This window comes from Taudactylus pleione, unplaced genomic scaffold, assembly GCF_031769625.1.
Source record: "Taudactylus pleione unplaced genomic scaffold, aTauple2 ptg000086l, whole genome shotgun sequence".
Taxonomy (NCBI): Eukaryota; Metazoa; Chordata; class Amphibia; order Anura; family Myobatrachidae; genus Taudactylus; species Taudactylus pleione.
Window position 1 is genome coordinate 5,230,179 of NW_028284488.1, and position 27,561 is coordinate 5,257,739.

General features: G+C 46.0%; 1 protein-coding gene and 1 pseudogene across 1 annotated transcript; one reads left to right on the forward strand and one right to left on the reverse strand.

Moving 5' to 3' along the window:
• The window catches only part of LOC148529130 (transmembrane protein 209-like), a 438,870-nt pseudogene that overhangs the window by 24,993 nt on the left and 386,316 nt on the right, over positions 1 to 27,561 (reverse strand).
• On the forward strand, positions 7,272 to 25,542 carry LOC148529131 (acrosin-like). Its single transcript, XM_088468651.1, has 4 exons — positions 7,272 to 7,327; positions 7,772 to 8,034; positions 18,956 to 19,101; positions 25,408 to 25,542. Exons 1-4 carry the CDS (start codon positions 7,272 to 7,274, stop codon positions 25,540 to 25,542), a joined length of 600 nt encoding a protein of 199 aa, XP_088324777.1.

Genomic DNA, 27,561 nt, shown 5'->3' on the forward strand with positions numbered 1-27,561 from the left:
AGTTCCCAAGTTCAGGATGGAAACGTTACGTTCCATCATTCTGGCGATGGAACCGGGGGATTACATGGTGTCCCTGGATATCCAGGACGCCTACCTCCATGTTCCGATAGCACCTTCGCACCAGCGGTATCTGAGGTTCGCTATCCTTCAACACCACTATCAGTTCCGGGCGCTACCCTTTGGTCTCTCCACGGCACCGAGGGTGTTCACGAAGATTATGGCGGTCATGGCCGCACATCTTCGGAACCAGAATGTACGGCTGCTGCCGTATCTGGACGACCTCCTGTTGCTGGCGAGCTCCCCGGAGGTACTGCTTCAACATCTCCACCTGACGATCGCTTGCCTGCAAGCACACGGGTGGTTGATAAATTGGAAAAAGTCCTCCCTGATTCCATCACAGCGGATGGTTCACTTGGGAGCCCTGCTGGATTCGCGTCAGCAAAGGATCTTCCTGACTCCGGAGAAGGTCGCCTCCCTACAGCTGCGGATACACAGTTGCCTGAGCAGTTGCCGCCTGTTGGTCCATTCGGCTATGAAAGTTCTGGGGTCCATGGTGTCGACATTCGACATGGTGGAATTTGCCCAGTTCCATTCCCGGCCCCTGCAGGGGCTGATTCTATCGGAATGGAATGGGTTACCTCACCGGATCCGCTCTCAGGTGCTGGTGTTGTCTCCGGACGTTCGGCAATCTTTGGCTTGGTGGCTTCAGACAGCTCATCTGGTCGAGGGGCGCCCCTTTTGGATCCCGGACTGGGTCCTGCTCACGACGGATGCCAGTCTCCGGGGTTGGGGGGCAGTGACCGGCTCATTGTCTCTCCAGGGTCGTTGGTCTGCGGAAGAAGCTCTTCTTCCCATCAACATCCTGGAACTGCGGGCAGTATACAGGTCCCTGCAGTTGTCCGGCCCCGCTCTTCACGGAAGGGCGGTACAGGTGCAGTCCGACAACGCCACCACGGTGGCGTATATCAACCACCAAGGAGGAACTCGCAGTCGGGCAGCGATGTCGGAGGTGTCTCGCATCCTGACTTGGGCGGAGGGTCACATTCCAGCGATCTCTGCGGTCTTCATCCCCGGAGTCCTCAATTGGGAAGCGGACTTAATCAGCCGTCACGACGTGCATCCCGGGGAATGGTCGCTTCACCCAGAGGTGTTTCAGCTACTCGTGGACAGGTGGGGACTGCCGGAGCTGGACTTGATGGCCTCCCGTCACAATCACAAGTTGCCCGCTTACGGGTCAAGGACGAGAGACGCAGGCGCAAGTCTGGTGGACGCGCTGTCGGTGAAATGGACGTTTCACCTGGCGTATCTGTTTCCTCCGATATCCCTACTTCCTCGGGTTCTGCGGAAATTCAAGCAGGACGGCGGCACGCTCGTGCTGGTAGCTCCGGCGTGGCCCAGACGTCCTTGGTACTCCGATCTCAGGAGCCTCTCCATCGATGCTCCGTACCTTCTTCCTCAGCGTCGGGACCTGTTGTCTCAGGGGCCCTGCCTTTACCCGGATCTGGGTCTTTGACGGCGTAGCTCTTGAGACAGCCGTCTTGAGGTCTCGGGGCTTCTCCAGTTCGGTTATTGGTACCATGCTCAGAGCACGCAAGCCTGCTTCAGCACGGATTTATCACAGGGTGTGGCACACTTACTTTCAGTGGTGTGAGTCCAGACATTATGATCCTCAGGTGTTCCGAGTTTCTAGGATCTTGGAATTTCTTCAATCAGGATTGGACCTCGGCTTACGCCTTGCATCTCTGAGGGTTCATGTGTCCGCCTTGTCCGTGTGGTTTCAACGGCGGATTGCAATACTACCGGATGTTCACACCTTTTTCCAAGGTGTTCTCAGGATCCAGCCTCCCTTTGTGCCTCCTGTGGCTCCTTGGGACTTGGCGGTGGTTCTACGGGTCCTGCAGGGTCCTCCGTTTGAGCCTCTTGAGTCGGTAGAGCTCAAGTGGCTGACATTTAAGACTGTTTTTCTCCTGGCAATTGCTTCGGCCAGGAGGGTGTCTGAATTGGGGGCGCTTTCCTGTCGCCCTCCTTTCCTGATTTTTCACCAGGACAGAGCGGTGCTCCGCACTCGTCCTGAGTTTTTGCCCAAAGTGGTCTCGAAGTTCCACATTAATCAGGAACTTGTTGTGCCAGCTTTTCAGTCCCCTGATCTTTCAGCTGGTGAGACTTCCTTAGATGTGGTCCGGGCGCTTAGAATTTATGTGGACCGGACGGCTTCGGTTAGGAAGTCTGATTCCTTGTTTATCCTCTTTGGTTTTCACAAGAGGGTTTGGCCTGCCAACAAACAAACGTTAGCCCATTGGCTTCGTTCCGTTATTTGTGAGGCTTATGCACAGGAGGGTTTACCTGTGCCAGCCTCTGTTAAGGCTCATTCCACTCGTTCTGTGGGTCCCTCTTGGGCTGCTAGACGTGGCGCCTCTGCTGTTCAGCTGTGTAAGGCGGCCACTTGGTCTTCAATTCAAACGTTTTTGAGGTTCTATGCGTTTGACACCTTCGCCTCTCAGGATGCATCCTTTGGGCGCCTGGTGCTCCTTTCAGCACAGGAGCGTCCCCGCCCTTAGTTAAACTGCTTTGGGACATCCCCAAGGTCAACCCTGTGGACCTCCTATGGACCCTGAAGTAGAAAACAAGAGATATGGTAAGAACTTACCTTTGTTATCTCTGTTTCTACGAAGTCCATAGGGTCCACAGGGCGCCCGCCCTGACGCACCTGGCTTCATATGGGCTGTGTGGCTGGTCACCGGTTGTCCGTCTCCCATTTCTGTGAGTATGGTTTCTTGTGTGTTCCAGTCTTCCTTCTCTCTGTTCCATATTCTCCTCCGGCCTAGGCTGCTTACCAACTGAGGTGCCTGTGGCTCGGGGGCGGGGTATAGGGGAGGACCCAAGTGCATCCTGGGAGCTAAAAGCTTAACTGTGTGGTGCCCATGGATCCTGATCCAGCTATAACCCCAAGGTCAACCCTGTGGACCCTATGGACTTCGTAGAAACAGAGATAACAAAGGTAAGTTCTTACCATATCTCTTGTTATCTCATTGCTGCTGTTAGTGAAGGGAACCTGGTCTGGGTGGAAAGGGGGGGGGGGGAGAATCGGCAGACTGAGAGATTTGATGGGGGGGTATAGAGGGAGGCTCTATATATAATGTGGATGGGATTGTGATCAGAATATTATGACAAATTATTTATTGGCTGATGGGGAACAATTGATTTAATCATGGGGGCTATTTAATTTAATAGGGTTCACTGATTAATGTACACATCCCTTTTACCAAATAGGGCCTCAACATTCCAGGATCCAGACAAGCAACAGCAGGCAGTGACATCTGTAGGAACAATTTGGAGAGAGCGGGACAGTCTGCCAACTGTCTTGATTCTGGTGTGCCAAACCAAATTTTGGGTTACCGCACCACTCAGTCAATACTTTGTCCTCATTGCAAGGACAGTAGGGAGGTAGATCTCAGATCACACTGTTCATCTTGTGAAGGGCAAGCTATGTGTCCCCAGCAGTAGTGCACAGCACAGCCCATGTATTTAAAGTGGATGGAAATGGGTTGGAGACAGGTCTCAAATGATCCCCACAGTTCTTGCACTGTGCCAGAAGGAAAGACAAATCACCCAGGTGATGTGACGAGGGCAGTTATTCTTATATCTTTCTGCATTTCTGGCAGCTGGACACATTCCCTTACAGTAGGAGGCTGGCCATGTCTTCCTGTGGTGCAACGCTGCCTGCCAACGGGCCCCTTCCTTTGCATTCCCCTCGTGGGCCTTTCATGCCCCAGTCCAACACTGCCCTGAACCCATTATAATACTCTGCATATTACAAAAACAACCATTCCTAAAACTCACTCATTCCATTCTTGCAGTTATATGGAAACCAGGCACAAATCTGCTCCAAGATACAAATATTAAATGTAAGTTTAGAAATAACACCACTATGGTATTAGGTAACACTCTAATACTGGGCACACACTGGCAGATATATTGGCGATCAATTAGAACAAAGATGCTAAAATTCACAATAAACAATGCATACATATTACACTAAATTCCTGAAGAGTGCAAATAGTAAGTACATAATTCACTTGGAGCATATAGGATGCTAATCAAATAAGATACAAATGTAATGTTATTTTTTCACAGACAACACTTATGAGCATATTTGCACCCTTCCCTTTCCCAAACAGTAGTGAATATATTTTTTTTCTACACAAGTATTCAATTGCAGAATTTTAACTTCATTTGCATCAATAGGTGTAACTTAGACACATTCAGCAAATAAGACACAATCATCATCAGCTCACCCTGGCTCTGAGAATCTGTAAGGCATGTCCTCCAAACAGCCACATTAATGACTTTACTGTACATCATGTACATGCTGCATGAAATTGGAAAATCAGAAGTGGTTCCAGTTCTAAGTAGTCTATTTATCAAAGACAAAAAGTCCTAAATCCTGGAAAAAGTTTTTGCAGGCTATAGAACTAAGGTGCCTATTCACACTAAAATAAAATTTTTAAGGACATTCTCCTTAATTACCGTTTTTTAGTATTCATGAAGACACTTAACACAGGATATATCACTGATATCTACTGGTTAAGTCTGCCTGCATTACTTTTCACACTCCCCATACATTAGTATGGTGATATGGAAATTAGGCTATTCATCAAATTCCGAAAATTATGTATTTTTGGAATTTGATGGTGTTACTATTCATCACTCTCAGTTGGCGTATAGAGGGTGATACTTACCTGCTTTCAGTGTGAGCAGGTCCTCCTCCGGCTCCCTCCATTGCTTCGGCTGCTGCGCTGTGTGTTCTTCCCTCGCAATGCTGCTGCCGGGTAGCATCTCCCCTCTGTTCCCCGGTGACACTTGTAAGTGCTTCTTCAATTAACTGCACTTACAAGTGCCACCGGGGAACGGAGGGGAAACTCTACCCGGCAGCAGCATCGCAGCAGGGAGAACATGTTAAAGTTTTAAAAAAACATACAAAAAAGAAACCCAATTAAGTAAAAAAAAAAATTCAAAAAATCTTCAGATGGGAGATCCAGGGTCTGCGGCTACAGCTTGTCAGAGTCCAGACGGCTAGGTAGGTGGGAGAGGGGAGCGGAGGGGGAGAATTTAGGGGGACACAGAAATACCGCAGCTATAATCACTGTTACGCATGCACCGTCTTTTGTGAACGTAACGGCGCATGCACCGATTACAGCTGCGGTAAGTTAGAGTAGATAGGGTAAAGTATCTATTTTCTAAAAAGCTGTCCTCGCAAAAATTACAGCTTTTCAGAATATATACTTATGCAGAGGAGGAATTATGAATTCCTCCGGCAATTAGGTAGAACTCCATGCGAGTTCTAAACCTAATTACATCCATTGATTTTTTAGTAATGATGAATAGGCCCCTAAGTACCTATTTATTAAAGCCCTGCTGCTGGTGATGACTATCGCCAACAGTATCTTCAACAGGACACATCCTTAATGCATCATGATGCAAAGACAATTTGTCATGGACAACAGTTGTACAATTACTGCCACTGTCCTTCAATGGTGTTAGCCAGGAGAACCCACAGGGAATAAATAGTTTATTAATATTTTTGTCCTATTTTGTTCTTCCTTTTTTTTTTTCTTTGACAAACAACCTTATTATTATTTCTTTATTATTTTATTTAAATCAGTAACTGGAAGTTTCATTTGGGCTTTCAGTTTCAGTGTACATGCGGAATCCAAGGGCAGGATCCCTTTCTGTTGGGGCCCGTGAAAACTATTAAAAGATGCACATACATACAGGTCAACTAATTTTAAATTATTATCAGGCATTTTTTTGATTTATACCCACTTTGTATTTGGGCCAAATAACTGATATTTGCTGCAATTTTGTAGCGCATGTGGACAACATACACTATGTAGAGAAAAGTAATTGGACACTACAGCAAATAGATCAATGAGATCTTATTGACATCAGTACTTTGTAGGTCCACCACGTGCAGTGATTACTGCAGACACCCTTCTTGACAAACTGTCCACAAGTTCCTGGACAACAGCAGGAGGTATGTTTTACTGTTTTACTGTGACACTGAAGAAGGTCGATCGGCCTAGAATGCACCCGTCACTCCAATTCGTCCCAGTGGTTCACAGTGTAGTTAAGATCTGGACTCTGAGCTGACCAGTCCGTCTGGGTTACCAAATTTACCAATCCAGCGTCACCCTGGAAACAACAGGTGGCATTGTCGTCCTGATAAAAACATTCATTGTTTCTGTAGGACTGCAAGTGCATGGGCCTCCCTAAGAAGTGTTCTTGTCAAAACCGCTACATTAATGGCCATTTGTAACTCGTGTGCAATGGTATGCATGGGACCAGTTTGCTTGCGCTTGGATGTCCAATCACTTTTGTCTACATAGTGTAGGTCATGTGTGGACCAATGGGAGCTGTAAGTTCTCTGCTGTTGGTTTGCACAGTCACACGGCCATGTTTTGCTTAATTTGGCACTGGACATCCTACAACTGTCCTCACTTTAATTTTGGAATGGACATAAGAAACCCGCCATTGAATATTAACATTTGTGCATGCAGGGCCGGCGCTAGGCTGTGCTGCGCCCAGCGCCGTCCTGTGTTGCCGCCCCTTCCCTCCTCCACTCCCTCCCCGTGAGCTTAAATATGTCCTATAGCGCTGGGAGGGAGGTGGGCGTTTCCTGCGCTCTCCGGAAACAGTAGCGCTCCGGGCGACGGACCTGCTTGCCAGTGTCTGGAGCCGCTACTGTGTGCATGTGCAATAGATACAGGTAATTGTGCTGTGATTGTGTCAGATTTAAGGAGTGCGAAAAGCGACAATGTATTTATAGTTTTCACTTTCCTTTTCAAACAGAGCCTTAAATCTTTAGTTACTATAGATTGTGTCAGGGGAAAGAGAAAGATAGTTAACTCCCTTGTTTAGAAACATATAAGATTTGGAAATTACCATAGTACAAAACATTACATAGTGGCTGGTACAGACCCCATGTATTGATGGCTGCTTTTTTTATTCTTTCAGCCTTGAACCTTGTTGGTTATGTTTTTCATCTACAGCATATTATTCAGTGATCATACTCAAAAAGTAATGAAAAATGTAAATGTTTATGTCATCAAATATCATTCTAGAAGTATATACAATTAAATCATAGATTATGAGAATGTGCCATGTTAGCATTGTTAATAAACAGAGAATATAAATGTACGTGACTATTATTCTCAATAATTGGTTAATAATGCATATTCCAAAAATATGCATTATTAGACTTGTCAAAACTCATGGGTTTTACTTACAGATTTGAGGCTTTATCAAATAGAAAAGAGCTATATTTCAGGTGCAAATACCAGCAAAATACTTTGCCACAGCTTCTCCCTATGTAGAGTCCTTGATAAATAATTTCTCCACCACTACATAGACCTCTTTGGGGATAGTGCATTAACTCATTCTATCAAGAAGTGCTAAGCCCATATTTTCCCTGCTAGGTAACACTATGTTATATAAATTATACAGTAGGTTAGTCAATTTGCAATTGTTTCTGTATCTTATTCATTATACACCAAAATATTGATTTGAACAAATTTCGATCATAAAAAAATGTGATTATAATCACTGAACACAGTATGAAGTTTTTGTAGGTAATTCATCTACAATTTCATGGGTGGTAGCTCCAGGCACAAAATAGCTACCCTTCACAATTTGCTGGTTAATGGTTCTTTGATCCTGTAGTTGGCTGTCTAATCTTTTATTACATCTAATATTTTCATTTCTGGTGTTTCAGTGATGTCTCGTCTTTGAGACTGGTATTTGGCGCATACCAGCTATCAGATTTAAATTCACAAGGGCAGATCCTCCAAAGAATAATGATTGAGCACGAGAATTACTCCACAGAAACTGGACAGAATGATGTTGCCCTGCTAAAAATTGATGAGCCCATAGCCTTCAATCAATTTACCCAACCAGCATGTATGCCCAAAAACACCAGGGATGTAAAAAAAATTACAGATGGCTACATTGCTGGTTGGGGAGTCTTGAAGGAGAAATGTAAGCCTGATATTTATTTTACATATTACTTAAATACTACTTATCCATTGCACACTTAGGAGTCTATGTAATAAGCCTTGGAGAGAAAAAAAAGTACCAACCAATCAGCTCCTGTAATTTTACAGTCTGTGGGCCTGATTCAGAGCCGGATGCTCTGACAGAGCGCTCGCTCTGAATCAGGGCCGTCCCTCTGTTTTTTAGAGCGGCCTCCTGGCCGCTCGCATAGCTGTGGGTGACCACCCACAGCTATAGCGAACGGCCAGGAAGATGGTCGCAATGGTCAAGACCATCGCGACCATCGGGCTTGCGACGAGACCCTTGTGGTAGGGTCTTGTTGCCACAAGCCCTAGAGTGCTTTCGGCTCTACCAGAGCATCGACTCAACATCGACAGCACGCCCCCTTTGGTACGAGACCCGGAGCGACGGCTTGCTGGGTACAGTTCAGTGGCCAATGAAAAGCAAGGTCCACTACCATGGGCCCTTGGCAGTGACTAGCCTTTGAACCTCACACCACTTATGGGGCCCATACATCATCAATTAATTGGGGCAATTCTGCATTTTTTCAGATTGTTGTGTAAAGCAATCTGCAATTTATGATGGTTCACCAATTGCTGATTCTGAACAAAAAGTTATTGTAATTAGTGAATCAAGTTGTCCAACTTCACTGACCAATCAGGGCTGTAGATTGCTTGAGTATGGTAACAATCAGCCGATTCGCAGACCGTTTCTAGTACTTTGTTATTAAAATGGGCACTTTCACTATTTGCAGGTCTGAGCGTTAGTTAAAAAATATCTGGAAATCACTGAAAACTATCGGTAATGTATGGGTGCATATTGGTGGATTACAAATTGTTAAATTGGGGAAAAAAAACGCAGAATATCTGAATCATTATATTGTAATTGCTGATGTATTGGCACCTTTACTTTTGTTTTTGCCTGACCATCTGCTAAAGCAATCCGGTGAAAATTATTTTTGAGACATTAGAATACACAGTAAAGGGTATATTTACTAAAGGTCGATTTTAATCGATTTAAAATAGATTAAAAATCGATCAACATTGATGTTGTATTTCTGGGGCTAAGTTCCACATTTACTAACAGATAATTTTTGGTTTGGTTTGTAAATGTGTGAGTTAGCCCCAGAAACACAACATCTATGTTGATCGATTTTCATCTATTTTAAAATCAAAATCGATAAAATCAACCTTTAGTAAATGTGGGGCCTGATTCAGAGATGGACACTCTGAAAGAGCGCTCGCTCTGAATCAGGGGATCTCTATTTTTGTTTTAGAGCAGTCTCCTGGCCGCTCGCTAAGCTGTGGGTGTCCACCCACAGCTTTAGCGAGCGGCCAGCTGATGGTCGCGATGGTTGAGACCATCGCGACCATCAGGGCTTGTGACGAGACCCTTGTGGTAGGGTCTCGTCTGCCGCAAGCCCCAGAAAGCTTCCGGCTCTAACAGAGCCGGAAGTTCTCCACTGACATCACTCGTGATGTCAGTGGGACCGCCCACAAACGGCAGGCGTTTGCTTGGAAACGCCTCTGTTTGTGTAGCCACCCGCCCCGCCTACAAAACAGGGCGAGCTGTCGATCAACATCGACAGCCACCCCGTTTGTAAAGAGCCCCGGAGCGAGAGAATTTCTCTCTCGCTCCGGGGCTTGCCCATGCGCGCGCAGTAGGCCACCATAGATCTGCTTGCGAGCGCTATGCGCTTGTGAGTGGGTTTGAATCAGGCCCATAACCCCTAAGCTCCTTATTTCAAGTGCAATAATGTCTTTCCTGATTTAGACTATATTTACTCAGTAGGCCGATATTTTTATTATAGCGCATGAGTCTAAATTGAACAGCACATGCGTCCCGATGCATCTGGAGGTCGTTAGCAGAGAGGATTTAGACGCAGAGTGATTGACAGTTATGCTGCATACACACAGAACGATTTTCCTGAACAATATGAACAATATCGTTCAATGATAAAGCTGATTGGTTGGTCGTTTATCACTCTCCAATTTATCACTTCCCAGAGCTTCATACATCTGCCCCTATAAGTGAGTTATTTAGTCTACACTCACCCTTTAGGAGCGCTGTCCCTTTCACCCATGTGCAAGTGGAAGTGCATTGCACTGTTTGCAGTGATCCATGTGACAGTTTGATTCTTGATGCAAATACTGAACCTCCCAGCCCCTCCCCCCTTTAAATTCAGCTCTGCAATCTCTCCTAACAGCAATCGGCTGGCAGAGTGAGCTAGGTGGGTGCAGGGGAAGCAGGCCCAAGAGGAGATCCAGACCCGATAGCAAAGTTACTCATTGCAGTTATGCCCATGGAAGCCATGTTGTGGGAGATCTTCACCCACCCTGGACTCCATGATTTTTTTGCAGTGTCAGGTTCATTGTCTGGTGGGCACACAGAGTACCAAAAAATTGCTCTTATGGCAAGACCTAGCCCACTTTACTGGGGAGGTACCGTAATCTGGACCAGCCTCCCAGATATCCCATATTTTCCCATCAGGGTGGGTTGTCTGGGGCAGGATAACTTGTGACCCTTTTCTTCATTGTGTGATGCCACAATTCACAATATTATGCCGTGGGGCTGCAATTAATCAATTTGCAGAGCCACACCCCTCAAATGTTTCCCACCTGGATCTCCCCTCCAAGCTCTCCCATTGAAGAGTGCAAAATAAAATCAGCAAATATTTAGAAAACTATTTTAATTTAGATGGTCCAAATGTGCTAGTAGATGCAACTGTAAAGTGATGTTTTTATGCTGATTGTACAATTCTGTCGCTGATAACAAGCCCAATAAATGTCACACAATCTGAACAGGTGTGCCCCTCAGCACAGCCACAGACATCCCGTAAAAGCTTTCCACATTTTTATCAAATTTTAATAATCTTACATCACGGAGGAACCATTGTTCTGATCTGCTCCACAAAACTTTGTGCTCTGGTGCCTCCAACTGCTACCCGTGACCTGAGCAAACTCCCAGTAGGATCTTGCTCCAGAGAAAATTAGAAAGAGGTGCGCTGAAGGACCAAAGCTGAGTTAGTACTACACAAAGACATTTTGCTTTCTGTAAATGAACTCCACAATATGTGCATGAATGTTCATCCTACAAATCTGCAGCAACTGTATGATGCTATCATGTCAACAACTCAACATGGACTAGAATCTCCAAGGAATATTTCCAGCACCTTGTAGAATCCATGTCACAAAGAACCCAAGCTGTTCGGGATTTGTTTCTCTTAAGGAACTCTATTTAACGTTAAATTAGTCCATAAGGATGATAATTCCCCTCCCCCCCAAAAAAGAGACTCTATGATTCAAGCAGTGTCTCACAGGGCCTTAATGTGCCCTGTGCCAGCTTCACCCCCTTTGTGCATGATGTTGGTTATAGGTGGCGGGGCCAGCCAGCACCCAAAAGCGCTGCAGTGCAATGAGCCTCTAGAAGACGATCCTTGCAGCTGTATACATGGCAGGGTGCCTGCCTTAAGCATCCAAAGAACGCTACGGATGGCACTGCTGCAACGTTACTGGCTGCAGAGTGCCATTCCAGGCCACAGAGCCCTGTAATCTGTGTGGCGGCATCGGTCACACACCCCTAGTTATGGCCCTGGATTCATGCTATCTATGCGGTACATATCCACATACTGTATATATTATATATGTGAAGCTTTGTAGAACAAATAGTGGCAAAGTGAAGGGTTTACTTCCAACTTGAAGGTGGTTGTTGTACGCTGCTAGCATCTATAAAGCATCTGGGATGGGTTACCCAGGCATGCTGAAAATAAGGAAATGCTGAAAATGGAAGAGAAAGAGAGATGCTGATGCTGTTACACCGTAGTGGTTGCCCTGCCACAGTGTTGCATGACAGCAATGGATTCTCATTATAGTGTGCTGCGATGGGATCGGTATGATATCCTGCCAGACGTCAGCCCGGCGGATGTAGTACCGATGCCGGAAGCTCGACAGTACTAGATCCCGACATGGTAAGGATCTAAGTTATCTCTAAACTTTCCCCCCCTAACCCTCCTTTAGGGGTGCCTAACCCTAACCTCCCCCCAAGTGCCTAACCCTAACATCCCCCCAGGTGTGCCTAAACCTAACCCCCCCTCCCCGCACCCTAATCCTAACACTCCCGGGGGGGTGCCTAAACCTAACCTCCCCCCGGGGGTGCTTAACCTCCCCTTCCTCTAGCCTAACCCTCCTGGGGGGGGTGCCTAACCCTAACATCCCCCCAGGTGTGCCTAAACCTAACCCCCCCTCCGTGCACCCTAATCCTAACACTCCTGGGGGGGTGCCTAAACCTAACCTCCCACCCGCGGCTGTCTGCTGCCGCTGCCAGGCTTAGCTTCGTTCAGTATGCCGGACATCGGTCTCGCAGCGTAGGGCTAATGATAGGCGTCGGGATTTCGACGCCTATTATTAGTACCTTGCTTGGATATGGCAGTGGGGAAGCCGGTGGTTGTCATTTCGACCGTTGGCTTCCTGACTGCATAGCACCGTGATTTCCTGGTCAGAAAATCAGCATTAATATACACCAGTCATAAAATCTCATTATGGGCACTAATTGCTCTATATTGTACCACAACAGTGCAATTATACCTGAATGTTTCTAAATTCATTCATTAATAGTTATATTTAAAAAACAAACAAAAACAAACTGAAATTAATGTTATAAAATGCAATAGTGACAGGTGGAACCTTATTTGAAAACAAATGGTCTGAAACAATTTACTTGCCATTTCACAACAGTAATAACATACAGTAACATTAGTATTAGAGAAACACACGCACGCACGCACCATAGATAACATTTACTAAGTAAAAAACATTCTAAAAGCCTGAATAAGTCTGGATAGCAGATTCACGCTGTGGGTCTGATTTAGAGATGGACGCTGTGATTCCAGAAGCAGCAGGTCTGCAAATCTGTGGTAATTTCGCAGCTCCAGGGATTTGTACAGAGTTTCGCACCGGCTGCATCTCTAATCTGCTGCTTGTGTACAAAGATGAACCATTGGTCACACATAGGTCGTCCTACAGCTGTTCAGAATGTCAGCTGCCGTAGCTGAACTGCGTACATAGTAGGGGTGTGCACCGGCCACTTTTCGTGTTTTGGTTTTAAATCTGGATCTTTCTTCGTGTTTTGGATCTGGATTGGTTTTGCCAAAACTACCCTTCCATGTTTTGGGTTTTGTGTTTTGGATCTGTATTTTTTTTTAAAAAAAGCATAAAAACAGCTAAAATCACAGAATTTGTGGGTTTTTCTGCTCCTATGCTATTATTAACCTCAATAACATTAATTTTCCAGTAATTTCCAGTCTATTCTGAACACCTCACACCTCACAATATTGTTTTTAGTCCAAAAGGTTGCACCGAGGTAGCTGGATGAGTATGCTAAGCGACACAAGTGGGCGGCACAAACACGTAGCCCATCTAGGAATGACACTGCAGTGGCAGACATGATGGAAGTTTGATAAACTAGGCCCCAAACAGTACATAATGCAAAGAAAAAAAACAGGTGCAAGATGGAATTGTCCTTGGGCCCTCCGACCCACCCTTATGTTGTATAAACAGGATATGCACATTTTTACAACCCAATCATTTCAGCGCCAGGGTCTGCCACACGACTGTGGCTGAAATGATTGGTTTGTTTGGGCCCCCACAAAACAAGCTGGCAATTAATCTGTCCCTGCACAAACTGGCTCTACGGAGGCAAGATGTCGTCCTCATCCACCGATTCCTCACCCTCTTCAGTGTTGTGTACATCCTCATCTTCACAGAGTATTAATTTGTCCCCGCTGGAATCCACCACCACAGGTCCCTCTGTACGTTCTGGAGGCTTTTCTCCCTGGAAGAATTGATAATTAATTTTGATGAACATCATCTCCACATTTTGTAGAAGCAACTTCCTATGCCTTTCGCTGACAAGGTTCTCGGCTGCACTAAACACTCTTTCGGAGTACACTCTGGAGGGGGGGCAACTTAGGTAAAATAGAGCCAGTTTGTACAGGGGCCTCCAAATTGCCTCTTTTTCCTGCCAGTACAGGTATGGACTGTCTGACATGCCTACTTCGATGCTGTCACCGATGTAATCCTACACCATTCTGTCAATGGTGACAGTATCATATGCAGTGATAGTAGACATGTCAGAAATTGTTGCCAGGTCCTTCAGTCTGGACCAGATGTCCAAACTTGGTCCTGCCTGCCCTGCATCACCGCCAGTGGGTTGTCTAGGATACCTAAGTTGTTTCCTGGCAGCCCCCGTTGTGGGAGAAAATAAAGAAGGAGCTGTTGACGTGTAACTTTCCGCTTCAGCTGACAGTGTTTTCACCAGCAGGTCTTTGCACCTGTGCAGACTCGTGTTGGTGGGAAAGAGAGACACCACATAGGCTTTAAACGTAGGATCGAGCACGTTGGCCAAAATGTAGTGGTCTGATTTCAACAGATTGACCACCCTCGAATCCTGGCAAAGCGAATGAAGGGCTTCATCCACATCCGTCTTTGCTCCTCCTTCACTTTCTCCAGCTGCTACTGCAAAAGCCTGATGAGGGGAATGACCTGACTCAAGCTGGTAGTGTCTGAACTGACTTCACGTGTGGCAAGTTCGAAGGGCTGGAGAACCTTGCACAACACGGAAATCATTCTCCACTGCGCTTGAGTCAGGTGCATACCCCCTCCTTTGCCTATGTCATAGGTGGATGTAAAGGCTTGAATGGTTTTTTACTGCTCCTCCATCCTCTGAAGCATATAGAGGGTTGAGTTTCACTGCGTCACAACCTCTTGCTTCAGGTGATGGCAGGGCAGGTTCAAGTGTGTTTGCTCGCGCTCCAGTCTTCGGCACGCAGTCGCTGAATGGCAAAAGTGGCCAGAAATTTTTCGGGCCACCCAAAGCGTCTCCTGCACGTCCTTGTTGTGTTTCAGAAAATTCTGCACCACCAAATTTATTGTGTGAGCAAAACATGGGACGTGCTGGAATTTGCCCAGATGTAATGCCTGCACAATATTGGTGGCATTGTCAGATATCACAAATCCCCAGGAGAGTTTAAGTGGGGTAAGCCACTGGGCAATGATTTCCCTCAGTTTCTCTAAGAGGTTTTCGGCGGTGTGCCTCTTACTGAAACCGGTGATACACAGCGTAGCCTGCCTTGGAATGAGATGGCGTTTCTGAGCTGCTGCTACTGGTGATGCTGCTGTTGTTGCTGCGTAAGGCGATACATCTACCCAGTGGGCTGTCGCAGTCATATAGTCTTTAGTCTGCCCTGTTCCACTTGTCCACATGTCCGTGTTTAAGTGGACATTGGGTACAACCGCATTTTTTAGGTCACTGAGGACACTTTTTCTGACGTCTCTACATTCTCGGTATCGCCTGCCTAGTGAAGTGGAATCTAAATGAGATTTGGTACCGGGGACACACTATCTCCATCAATTGTCTAAATCCCACTGCACTAATGGCGGATACCGGAGTCAGTTATCCGCTTTGCTTCAGGATAACTGCTGTCTTACTTCATCCTCTTCGCTAAGGACTGTTTGAGGGTCAATTGCTTAGAAAAAGAAGTAGTGGTGTTCCTACTTCCTCTCTGGGATGATGAACGACTCCCATCAGCAACAGCAGCAGCAAGGAGGAATCCCGGATAGGAGAGGAGTCAGTCAAGCCAGTGACATGGCCTGCAGGACTACTTTTGATCCTGACTAAGGAGGAAATTGACGAGGAGGGAGTTGACGGTGTGGTTTGCAGGCACTTGGATACAACAGGGCAAAGAGATTTAGGTGTCCCTGGACTGCTTACGGTCTTAGCCAAAGTTTCTGAACTTGACAGTAACTTTTTATGAACGCGCTGCAGGTGACATATAAGGGAGGATGTTCCTAGGTGGTTAACGTCCCTACCCCTACTTATTTCACCTTTACATATGGTACATATGGCAAGACAGTTGTTGTCTGGATTTGGATAGAAATATTGCCAGACCAAAGAGGTGGAATGTTTGGTCTTCTCCCCAGGCATGACCGTGATGGGCTTTTTCATCCCACGGACAACAACTGTCTCCCCCGGTGCCTGATTTAAACAAACCACATCACCATCAGAATCCTCATCAACTTCCTCCTCAGCGCCAGCTACACCAATATCCTCATCCTGTTGTACTTCAACAGTGACATCTTCAATTTGAATATCAGCAACTGGACTGTGGGTGCTCCTTCCAGCACTTGCAGAGGGCGTGCAAATGGTGGAAAGAGCCACCTCTTCCCGTCCAGGGTTGGGAAGGTCAGGCATCGCAACCGCTGCCACACTTGGACTCTCCTTGGGGATTTGTGATATCTTCTTAGAACGCACAGTTCTTTACTGTGCTTTTTCCAGCTTAACTAGTTTAATTTTTGTAGCGGGAGGAGGGCTTCCATCGTCATGTGAAACTGAACCACTAGTCATGAACATAGGGGAGAACCTTAACCGTTCCTTGCCACTCCGTGTCGTAAATGGCATATTGGCAAGTTTACATTTCTTCTCAGATGACTTAAATGTTTTTTTTAAGGTCATTTTCCTGAACTTTGTCATTTGGGATTTTATATGCCCTCTACTATGACATTGGGTATCGGCCTTGGCAGACGACGTTGATTGCATTTTATCATCTATGTCATGACTAGTAGCAGCAGCTTCAGCACTAGGAGGAAGTGGTTCTTGATCTTTCCCTATTTTATTTTTATCGGACAAACATTTGTCCTCCATTTATGTTATATTGATATATACGTGCGGCTAAGGCGCACACAAAGACAGAAAAGAAGAATTTTTTATTTTTGTTGGAATGCACTTTGGGGGTTACACCACCCTTTAACAGATTTATGACAGAGGCACACGCTTGGCGCTACTTTGTTGATGCACGTGCGGCTACAGCACACACAAGTAACAAACACAGAAAAAAAAAAAAAATTTCAGGCACTTTGGGGGTTACATCACACTTTAAGACGAGCCAGCCGGCCCTTGATTTATGACACAGACACACGCTTGGCGCTGTTACTTTGTTGATGCACGTGCGTCTACTGCGCACACAATTAAAAAAAACTGAAAATATTTTTTTTTTATTTTCTTGGAGTGCACTTTGGGGGTTACACCACCCTTTAACAGATTTATGACACAGATGCACGCTTGGCGCTGCTACTTTGTTGATGCACGTGCGGCTACAGCGCACACAATTCACAAACAATAATAATAATTGTTTTTTTTGCACTTGGGGGGGAACACCCCTGATGGGCAGATCATCCCCTGGACAACACTACAGCACCCCTTTAGGACTACAGCCTTTATGGGACACTGCACAACACAGCCCAGCCAGCCTCTATAGACTTTGGAGTGGACACAGCCCCATATGGACAACTGACTGCACAACACAGCCCAGCCAGCCCCTATGGACAACTGACTGCACAACACAGCCCAGCCACCCAGCCCTTATGGACAACTGACTGCACAACACAGCCCAGCCAGCCCCTATGGACAACAGCAGCACAACACAGCCCAGCCAGCCCCTATGGACAACAGCAGCACAACACAGTCTAGCCAGCCCCTATGGACTTTGGAGGTGTGAACACAGCCCCTATTGACAGCAGCAGCACAACACAACCCAGCCCAGCCAGCCCTAACTCCCACCCTCCCTCTTGCCTGTCCACAGCCGGAGTGAGAAATGGCGGTGACGTGGGGACCTTTTATAGAATCCAAAACCTGCGAGATCCGGAAGGCGGGATGATGACGTTTTGCCTCAATTTCAGATCCGAGTCAGGCGGGAAAACTCGAGCCTGACTCGTACTCGACTCGGATCGGGGGGGCTCGAGGGGGTTCGGATTTCAGAAATCCGAACCCGCTCACCCCTAGTACACAGACGCAGTCCTAGACTGAGACATGCCCATGCAACGGCTGCAACATGACTTTGACTCACATCCCCCCTCCCTTACCTCCCACAAATGGTCACTGACTGTCAATCACTCTGCATCCAAATCATCCCTGTGATTGCTGTTGGTAATCCAAGTTGGCGTGTGCATAGTGTGACTCTGGCACATGCTCAGTACAAAAATAAATCGCTCAATTCTGCAAACATCGCCACTACATCCACTTGATGCCATATATAATAATAACATAGCACCTTGAGATGTTTTGCTTTTGATATTTTCCCAGTGCTTGAAAATAAAACAAAAGTTCACATACAGCAATGAAATGTTGCATTAATCACAAATCTAATCCATAACACATGTGAATAGAAATGACCAGGCAAGTTCCTCAACTGCAGAGAATTTAGGTTTTCATGGATAGAGCTCCTGAAATATAAGAAATTCCTTGTGACTCCTCAAAACTGCAAATACATATTTTAAGATATTGGGGCATATTTACCAAATATTGGGTTTTAAACCCAATGATTCTTTTCCTTAAATTATTTACCTCCCAAATGTATTAAAAAACACATGCATGGACAAGGGCTCCGAAACACCTTTGTAAGAACAGATATGGATCATCTTGTGGTCTATCATTTTGTTGGCTTCAGTTTTATATGCTTATGCCCTTATTTGAAAGCACTTGCTGTGTGCCAACATTACCGTCAGTAGGCCCAGATATGAGGCATTATAGGATATTGTACACTTTCTCATACTGTATGTTCTTGGCTGAAAGCAGATACTGTGAGACATGTCATCAAGTAATTACATCCTGAACCACCAGATTATATATCCGGGCAATGGTGGCATAATATGCAGGAAATGCCGGTAAATGGGGATGATATTGCAGTAGCTCTTTTATCAGATAACTTTCATTTTAGGGGTATTGGTCCTTTAATGATAAAGTTAAGTTAAAACCACAGTATTCAAAAGTTATTCAATATAACTATTCCGATCACAATGTTTTATACCACTAGATTACAAACATAGGAAGTTACTTAGATTATTTTCTTTTGCAGCCAATAAAGCAGCTGACATCCTACAGGAGGCTCAAGTTATGATGATCCCTAATAAAGTCTGCAATAGCCGCACATGGTACAACGGTACAGTAGGAATACACAACATATGTGGAGGGTATGAGCGTGGAGGCATTGACAGCTGCCAGGTAATAATTATGTACAATTAATGTGGGGCAAGATTGGTTTCCCTACTTTAGCAGCTCTAGGGTTTGTGATGAAGATAAATTTGGATAACAGGTACTTCAGAGGATGCGCTACTCATTTAATTGCTAAAAATACTAGTTACAAATTTTGTCATCAGGTTGCGCTTATGCAATACAAGTCACTTGAATAGCACTAAAAATGTACAATGTGTCCTCCATTGTGGTTAATAACAGTTAATACGTATAAAGTTTAGCATTCTGTATAGCAGAATGTATCATGCCAGGGCGAATAGCCAGCACATGACATCTAATGCTGTCTTTCAGATCTGACATTTGGGGGTAGATTTCCAAAAGCTTTTAAAATAACCAAGTGGTGGTGTTGTACATAGAAAGAAATCAGTGTCAGTCTATCATTGTCTTAACTGCACTAGGGAAATGATAGCTAAAAACTTTTTGGTTGCTATGAATAACACCTCCACTTTGATTTTTGAATTGTAAATCTAGCCTTTTGTACTTCAAAAACAGACCCAAAACCCAGATGTCTAAATGTAGTGGCCTTAGAAGGAGGAGGATCAGGTTTTTGTGGTTAGGCCCTCTAGATTTTCCCTTGAGGTTACAAAAATAGGATTAGTTAACTCAGACACTGAAATATCCATTGTTAACCACTTGCCTGGCATGGTCAGGCCCGCTGAGAGCCGCGGCGGGCCCGGGTAATAGGGGGCGTGGCCTAATCATGGGCGGTGTGGCCACACCCCCTTCCCGCTGGGGAGGGGGGCGCTCTGGGCCCCCTCAGCCCTGCTCAAAGCCAGGGGGGGCGCGATCAGTGTGATCGCTCCCCCCCTACAGGCATAGGAGACTGCTGTGGCTGCTGCTCAGCCGCCACGAGCAGTCTCCACTGCAGCTCAGCACACGCTGTGTGCTGGGCTGCTCTGAGGGAGGGGGGGCAGCGCCAGACCTGGGCCACCGCCGAGCCCCTCAGGAAGCCCGGGCCCCGGTAATCTGTACCCGCTCCCCCCCCCCTCTCGGCGCCCCTGGGCATGGTCGTATCAGATACGACCATACCAGACTGGGCTTTCCCTGACATGGTCGTATCTGATACGACCAGTCAGGAAAGCTCTGTGGGCGGCTGCTGGAAAATAAGTTTCTAGCAGCCGCCAATCACAGAGGGACCTCCTGGTCCCTCTGCACACTGTCCCTCCCTGTGGGCCGGCCGATCACTTCTAGCAGTGATCGGACAGCCCAGGGACGGCACACCCACCCCCGGTAATCTGTACCCGCTCCCCCCCCCCCTCTCGGCGCCCCTGGGCATGGTCGTATCAGATACGACCATACCAGACTGGGCTTTCCCTGACATGGTCGTATCTGATACGACCAGTCAGGAAAGCTCTGTGGGCGGCTGCTGGAAAATAAGTTTCTAGCAGCCGCCAATCACAGAGGGACCTCCTGGTCCCTCTGCACACTGTCCCTCCCTGTGGGCCGGCCGATCACTTCTAGCAGTGATCGGACAGCCCAGGGACGGCACACCCACCCCCGACAGCAGCCTTGCGGCTACTGACAGGGCAGAGAAGGCAGCGCTGATAGCGCTGTCCTTCTCTCCCTCTCTCTCCGGAGGACAGCCGCTGACAGGGCAGAGAAGGCAGCGCTGATAGCGCTGTCCTTCTCTCCCTCCTCCGGAGCTAGCAGCAGCCCGGCGGCTGCTGACAGGGCAGAGAAGGCAGCGCTGATAGCGGTGTCCTTCTCTCCCTCCTCCGGAGCTAGCAGCAGCCCGGCGGCTGATGGCAGAGCAGAGCAGCCGCCGGCCAAATAGAAGGTAGCGCTTTCAGCGTTGACCTTTTCTCTGCCCCCTCCCTGGGGTGGGACCCGGGGTGGTAGGAGGAGCGATCACAGAAGCAGATTTGAAAATAAAACTAGGATTTTTAATAAGTGCTTGAGTAGACATATAATGTGGCAGTAAATAAAAGTCCAGGAAAATATAAATGTGCACAAGAGTTCTGTGGTGGAAGCAAAAGGGTTAATGTCCAGGTAGAAACAATTAGAGCAGACCAGGTGTGCAGGTAGTGAAACTGAAAATAATCAAGCCAGGTTTGCAGGTAGTGAACTGAAAATAATCAAGCCAGGTTTGCAGATAGTGAACTGAAGCGCAGGATGTCAGCAGGCTCAGGCACTCAGGTATGGGCAAGGGTGATGGAGGTAGCGGGGTAGTCCAGTGGGAACTAGGAGCTGACAGGCAGACTGGCAGACAGCGAATTCACAGGAACAGGAAAGCACAGAGAACTCCCTCTCAGCTAGGCTGAGATACACGTTGCACTGGCAAAGAAGGAAGGCACTGACACTTCCTAAATACCCCATACCGTGCTGTTACTGGCCGGAGGGAACATGTGACTCACCAGGATTGGCCAGCCTCATCACATGGCCAGAAGGCAAGATGGCGGCGCCCATGCCAAACGGAACGGAGACGCCGCCAGGCCTCACCAGCGCAAAGTGACAACAGGGCCGCACAACAATACGCGCAGCCAAAGCCCCCCGCCAGACACCAGCTCCGCCACCAGACAGCCCGCGCCACAACGACCTCACAGGTAACACCCGTCTAGCACCATGCTGAAATACCCTGGCCGTGACACATACATGCTCACACCATGACACTACCACCACCATGCTTCACTGATGAGGTGGTATGTTTTGGATCATGAGCAGTTCCTTTCCTTCTCCATACTCTTTTCTTCCCATCACTCTGGTACAAGTTGATCTTTGTCTCATCTGTCCATAGGATGTTGTTCCAGAACTGTAATGGCTTTTTTAGATGTTGTTTGGCAAACTCTAATCTGGTCTTCCTGTTTTTGTGGCTCACCAATGGTTTACATCTTGTGGTGAACCCTCTATATTCACTCTTGTGAAGTCTTCTCTTGATTGTTGACTTTGACACATATACACCTACCTCCTGGAGAGTGTTCTTGATTTGGTCAACTGTTGTGAAGGGGTTTTCCTTCACCAAGGAAATAATTCTTCTGTCATCCACCACAGTTGTTTTCCGTGGTCTTCCGGGTCTTTTGGTGTTGCTGAGCTCTCCGGTGCATTCTTACTTTTTAAGAATGTTCCAAACAGTTGATTTTGCCACACCTAATGTTTTTGCTATCTCTCTGATGGGTTTGTTTTGAGTTTTCAGCCTAATGATGGCTTGCTTCACTGATAGCGACAGCTCTTTGAATCTCATATTGAGAGTCGACAGCAACTGATTCCAATTGCAAATGTCACACCTAGAATCAACTCCAGACCTTTTACCTGCTTAATTGATAATGAAATAACGAGGGAATAGCCCACACCTGTCCATGAAATAGCTTTTGAGTTGATAGTCCCATTACTTTTGGCCTCTTAAAAAGTGGGAGGCACATATAGAAACCGTTGTAATTCCTACACCGTTCATCTGATTTGGATGTAATTACCCTCAAATTAAATCTGAAAGTCTGCAGTTAAAGCACATCTTGTTTGTTTCATTTCAAAGCCATTGTGGTGGTGAATAGAGGCCAAAATATGAAAAATCTGTCAATGTCCCAATATTTATGCACCTGACTGTATATATATATATATATATATATATATATATATATGTGCGCATATATATATATATATATATATATATATATATGTATATAGTCTGTGTGTGGAGCCCCCCCAACCGATGTCAAACAATCGATTGTTTCTATCGATGGCTGAACCAATCGGCCGTCGATGGTACAGCTGTCAATGACCAGAACTACAGTATACCATAAAAATTTAAATTTTTATGGTATATGGTGTTTAAAAAAAAAAATTAGTTGAAATAGTTTTTAAAAGATGTTCTTGACCTAATTCAATCATAAAAAAAATGACAATTTCGGAGCGGCATTTGGAAAAAAAATTTGTCAGTTAAGTGGTTAATTCTGTTTTTCCTTCTCCCATCACACATGTTATAGCATTGACTGTCCTCTGGTATCCCAAGTCCTGCTCTTAATGATTGATTATGTTTTGTTTTTACCCAGAGGAGTCTTGGACCATTCCCTTCTGCTAATGTCAGTTATTTTCAACCTCCAGGAGAATTCTTTGTACTCTTTTACTTTTACTCTCTTTTTTTGTCATGGTTGGGGACAGCTTCTGTACTTCTTGCAGTTGGGGAGAGTTATTACATGGAAAATGCTACCTTTGTCTCTCCCCCTGTGGTCTGGGATGCCAGTAAAGCTTTTTTTCCAGGTACCCTGTTTTCTAGAGTGGCCCAATTGAAGCTGAATTGTTTGGTAGAAAAAAGAGGCTGAGCTGGAAGGTACATGTCATCTGTTAGAGGAAAAGTTTATTCCCTGTCGCTTAGCAGCTGATTGCGTTGAGTGGCTTGCAGTCCATATAAAATGGGATGATTATATTTACTAGACATTTCCAAACGCAGATTGATTTTTGCTGCACACTCATACATTGGCCCGTGTGCAACGGACCCCTTCATTTGAACAGCGGACGCTCCCCTCAACTAGGCATCTTACCTTGCTCCACAAGTGGGTCCCTCCTCCTCCGGAAGGTGCATGCGCACTGGAGAGCAAAGGCTCTGGCACAGTGACAGTATTTGCTGTCATCTTCCCCTAAGTGTCTAGACAACTTTAATGCTTCATATGTGTCCCAATCTCTTCCTTCCTCTATGTTGAAGACAATATATTACTCTACTCTCCCGTATTCTTATCGTCCCATTTCCCTCCTATCAACATATTCCAAGATTTTGTCCAAAATGTTGGCTATTTTAATTAGTAGAGTTATTCTAGAATTGATTCACCCTGACCAAATGGGCTTTATGACTAGTAAGTCAACTGCTATTAATCTTAGATGTTTGTGCGCTTACAGATTCGTCATTTGGACGACATTGATGCAGTGATCTTGTCCCTGGACAAGGCCAACTCATTTAATTTGGTGGGGTGGCCATTTTTATGGGAAGTTCCTACTGTAGTTTTGGTACCAGTCTGGGGTTTGTGGGGTGGCTTTAGCTGCTTGTTGATTGTCCAGTGCAGCGGGCCTGTGTAAACAGTATCTTACTTCCTCTTCTCCGCTTGGCCGGGGCAACAAATTGGGTTGCCCTCTTTCCCCCGTCCTGTTTGCATTGCCATCAAGCCACTTGCTTGTGCTATCATGTCTTACACCTCAATGCACGGACTGTCAGTCTCGGGTCTAAAGGCGAAAATTGCAAATATGCTGATTCCATGTTATTGTTCTTGTCGGCTTTGGATGTCTCTTTGCCGGCTCTGTTGGCAATGATGATTACTCTTGGGTCCTTTCCTGGGGATAAATTTGAGTTTGTTACAACAAGGGTAATTTACAAAGGGCCTGATTCAGATATGTACATTAATCCCATACACAGCTGCTGTGTCCGAAAATATGCTAATGCAGCCACTGGGAAATGTATTGAGACGCCCGCCTGTGGCTTTGCAGATTTGAGCACAAACATGCAGCGGTTATCACAGATCCTTCAATAATCAACCATCTGAGTAATCCTATGGTCGTACAGAATAGCTGCGGGTACTGAGATGCTGTCGCCATATTTTCTGCATACGGGATCGCAGATGTAGGCAGATACACGCCCTGAAAATAGTCATGACATACCCGCGCTTTTGCAGCTACTCCCTGTTACTTCCCACAAAGCAGCCTCAGTCTGTCAATCACTTGCGAATAAACCCTCACTACAACCGTAGTCACATTTGATCCCAATTAAATCGTCGCACCAGCGCATTGTGGCTAATGGCCTGATTTACGCAAAGCCGGTATTTTCGCAGAATGAGCGATTGTTTGCAAATGCACATATGCGAAAGCCGCACTGTGCATACACAGCTATTGCATTGCGATTACTCTCATACAAAGGAACCATTCCAAAAGTGAGTGACAGGTAGTCAGCATTTGGGGGTGGTAGCAGGGGGGTGGTTAGAAAAATACAAACCATTTCGAACCATTTAAACACCATTTCAATTAGCCATTGCCATCTTCTTCACCGCATGAGAGCTCTCTGCATGTCAGTAGAGCTGCAGTGTTTGCGGCTGGTCAGACTTGACTTAAAAGCTGCATGACTGCCTGATGTGCATTGATGGTACCGATGTTTACACTGTTACATGTCATCACTAGAATATTTTAGCATCTGCGATTCGTGAGAAAATGCCGTTGCGATTGCATTAGCGTAAATCTCGGAATCAGGCCCTAAGACATATATGCAGTTTGGCTGCTTAAGTAATCGGCATTGCAGACATATCTGAGCCAGGTCCAAAGTTACCAAGTATTTCTATTGATTATTTTATTTCATTTTCCATGTAGGGTGACAGCGGAGGACCATTACTGTGCAAACAACCAAGCTGTAAAGTCTTCTCAGTGGTGGGAATAACAAGCTGGGGAACTGGACAAGCACGAAAACCAGGTGTCTACACCTCCACTCAACACTATCTGGACTGAATCAAAAATTCATAGTTCGAAAACTTGGAAAAAAGAATCTTTAACTATCATCTATCAAGGGCTAGGTGCACAGTCGAGAATGCTTTTGGGATCATGTGTAGTAGGTTCGGCATTTTCTACACTCCAATAAATGTAGGAATAGAGAAAATAGAGTGGGTAGTGATGGCATGCTGTGCCCTACATAATTTCTTGCGTTGGAAAAACACTCCCACAAGACGCACGCTTGGCGCTGTTACTTTGTTGATGCACGTGCGGCTACTGCGCACACAATTAAAAAAAACTGAAAATATATATATATATATTTTTTGGAGTGCTCTTTGGGGTTACACCACCCTTTAACATATTTATGACACAGATGCACGCTTGGCACTGCTACTTTGTTGATGCACATGCGGCTACAGTGCACACATTTCACAAACACAGGAAATAATTATTTTTTATTTTTTTGGAGTGCACTATGGGGGTTACACCACCCTTTAACAGATTTATGACACAGACGCATGCTTGGCGCTGCTACTTTGTTGATGCACGTGCGGCTACAGCGCACACAATTCACAAACAATAATAATAATTGTTTTTTTGCACTTGGGGGGGAGCACCCCTGATGGGCAGATCATCCCCTGGACAACACTACAGCACCCCTTTAGGAGTACAGCCCCATATGGACAACTGATTGCACAACACAGCCCAGCCAGCCCCTATGGACAACTGACTGCACAACACAGCCCAGCCAGCCAGCCCCTATGGACAACTGACTGCTCAACACAGCCCAGCCAGCCTCTATGGACAACAGCAGCACAACACAGCCCAGCCAGCCCCTATGGACAACAGCAGCACAACACAGTCTAGCCAGCCCCTATGGACTTTGGAGGTGTGAACACAGCCCCTATTGACAGCAGCAGCACAACACAACCCAGCCCAGCCAGCCCTAACTCCCACCCTCCCTCTTGCCTGTCCACAGCCGGAGTGAGAAATGGCGGTGACGTGGGGATCTTTTATAGAATCCAAAACCTGCGAGATCCGGAAGGCGGGATGATGACGTTTTGCCTCAATTTCAGATCCGAGTCAGGCGGGAAAACTCGAGCCTGACTCGTACTCGACTCGGATCGGGGGGGCTCGAGGGGGTTCGGATTTCAGAAATCCGAACCCGCTCACCCCTAGTACACAGACGCAGTCCTAGACTGAGACATGCCCATGCAACGGCTGCAACATGACTTTGACTCACATCCCCCCTCCCTTACCTCCCACAAATGGTCACTGACTGTCAATCACTCTGCATCTAAATCATCCCTGTGATTGCTGTTGGTAATCCAAGTTGGCGTGTGCATAGTGTGACTCTGGCACATGCTCAGTACAAAAATAAATCGCTCAATTCTGCAAACATCGCCACTACATCCACTTGAAGCCATATATAATAATAACATAGCACCTTGAGATGTTTTGCTTTTGATATTATCCCAGTGCTTGAAAATAAAACAAAAGTTCACATACAGCAATGAAATGTTGCATTAATCACAAATCGAAATCCTTAACACATGTGAATATAAATGACCAGGCAAGTTCCTCAACTGCAGAGAATTTAGGTTTTCATGGATAGAGCTCCTGAAATATAAGAAATTCCTTGTGACTCCTCAAAACTGCAAATACATATTTTAAGATATTGGGGCATATTTACCAAATATTGGGTTTTAAACCCAATGATTCTTTTCCTTAAATTATTTACCTCCCAAATGTATTAAAAAACAGATGCATGGACAAGGGCTCCGAAACACCTTTGTAAGAACAGATATGGATCATCTTGTGGTCTATCATTTTGTTGGCTTCAGTTTTATATGCTTATGCCCTTATTTGAAAGCACTTGCTGTGTGCCAACATTACCGTCAGTAGGCCCAGATATGAGGCATTATAGGATATTGTACACTTTCTCATACTGTATGTTCTTGGCTGAAAGCAGATACTGTGAGACATGTCATCAAGTAATTACATCCTGAACCACCAGATTATATATCCGGGCAATGG

Bases quoted from the DNA above. Each gene is read 5' to 3' on its own strand.
- LOC148529131 (XM_088468651.1), top strand. From the start codon at position 7,272: ATGGGTTTTACTTACAGATTTGAGGCTTTATCAAATAGAAAAGAGCTA. The intron at 7,328-7,771 runs GTGCAAATACCA...CTGGTGTTTCAG, and splicing joins AGAAAAGAGCTATATTTCAG to TGATGTCTCGTCTTTGAGAC. The intron at 8,035-18,955 runs GTAAGCCTGATA...TTTCTTTTGCAG, and splicing joins GGGAGTCTTGAAGGAGAAAT to CCAATAAAGCAGCTGACATC.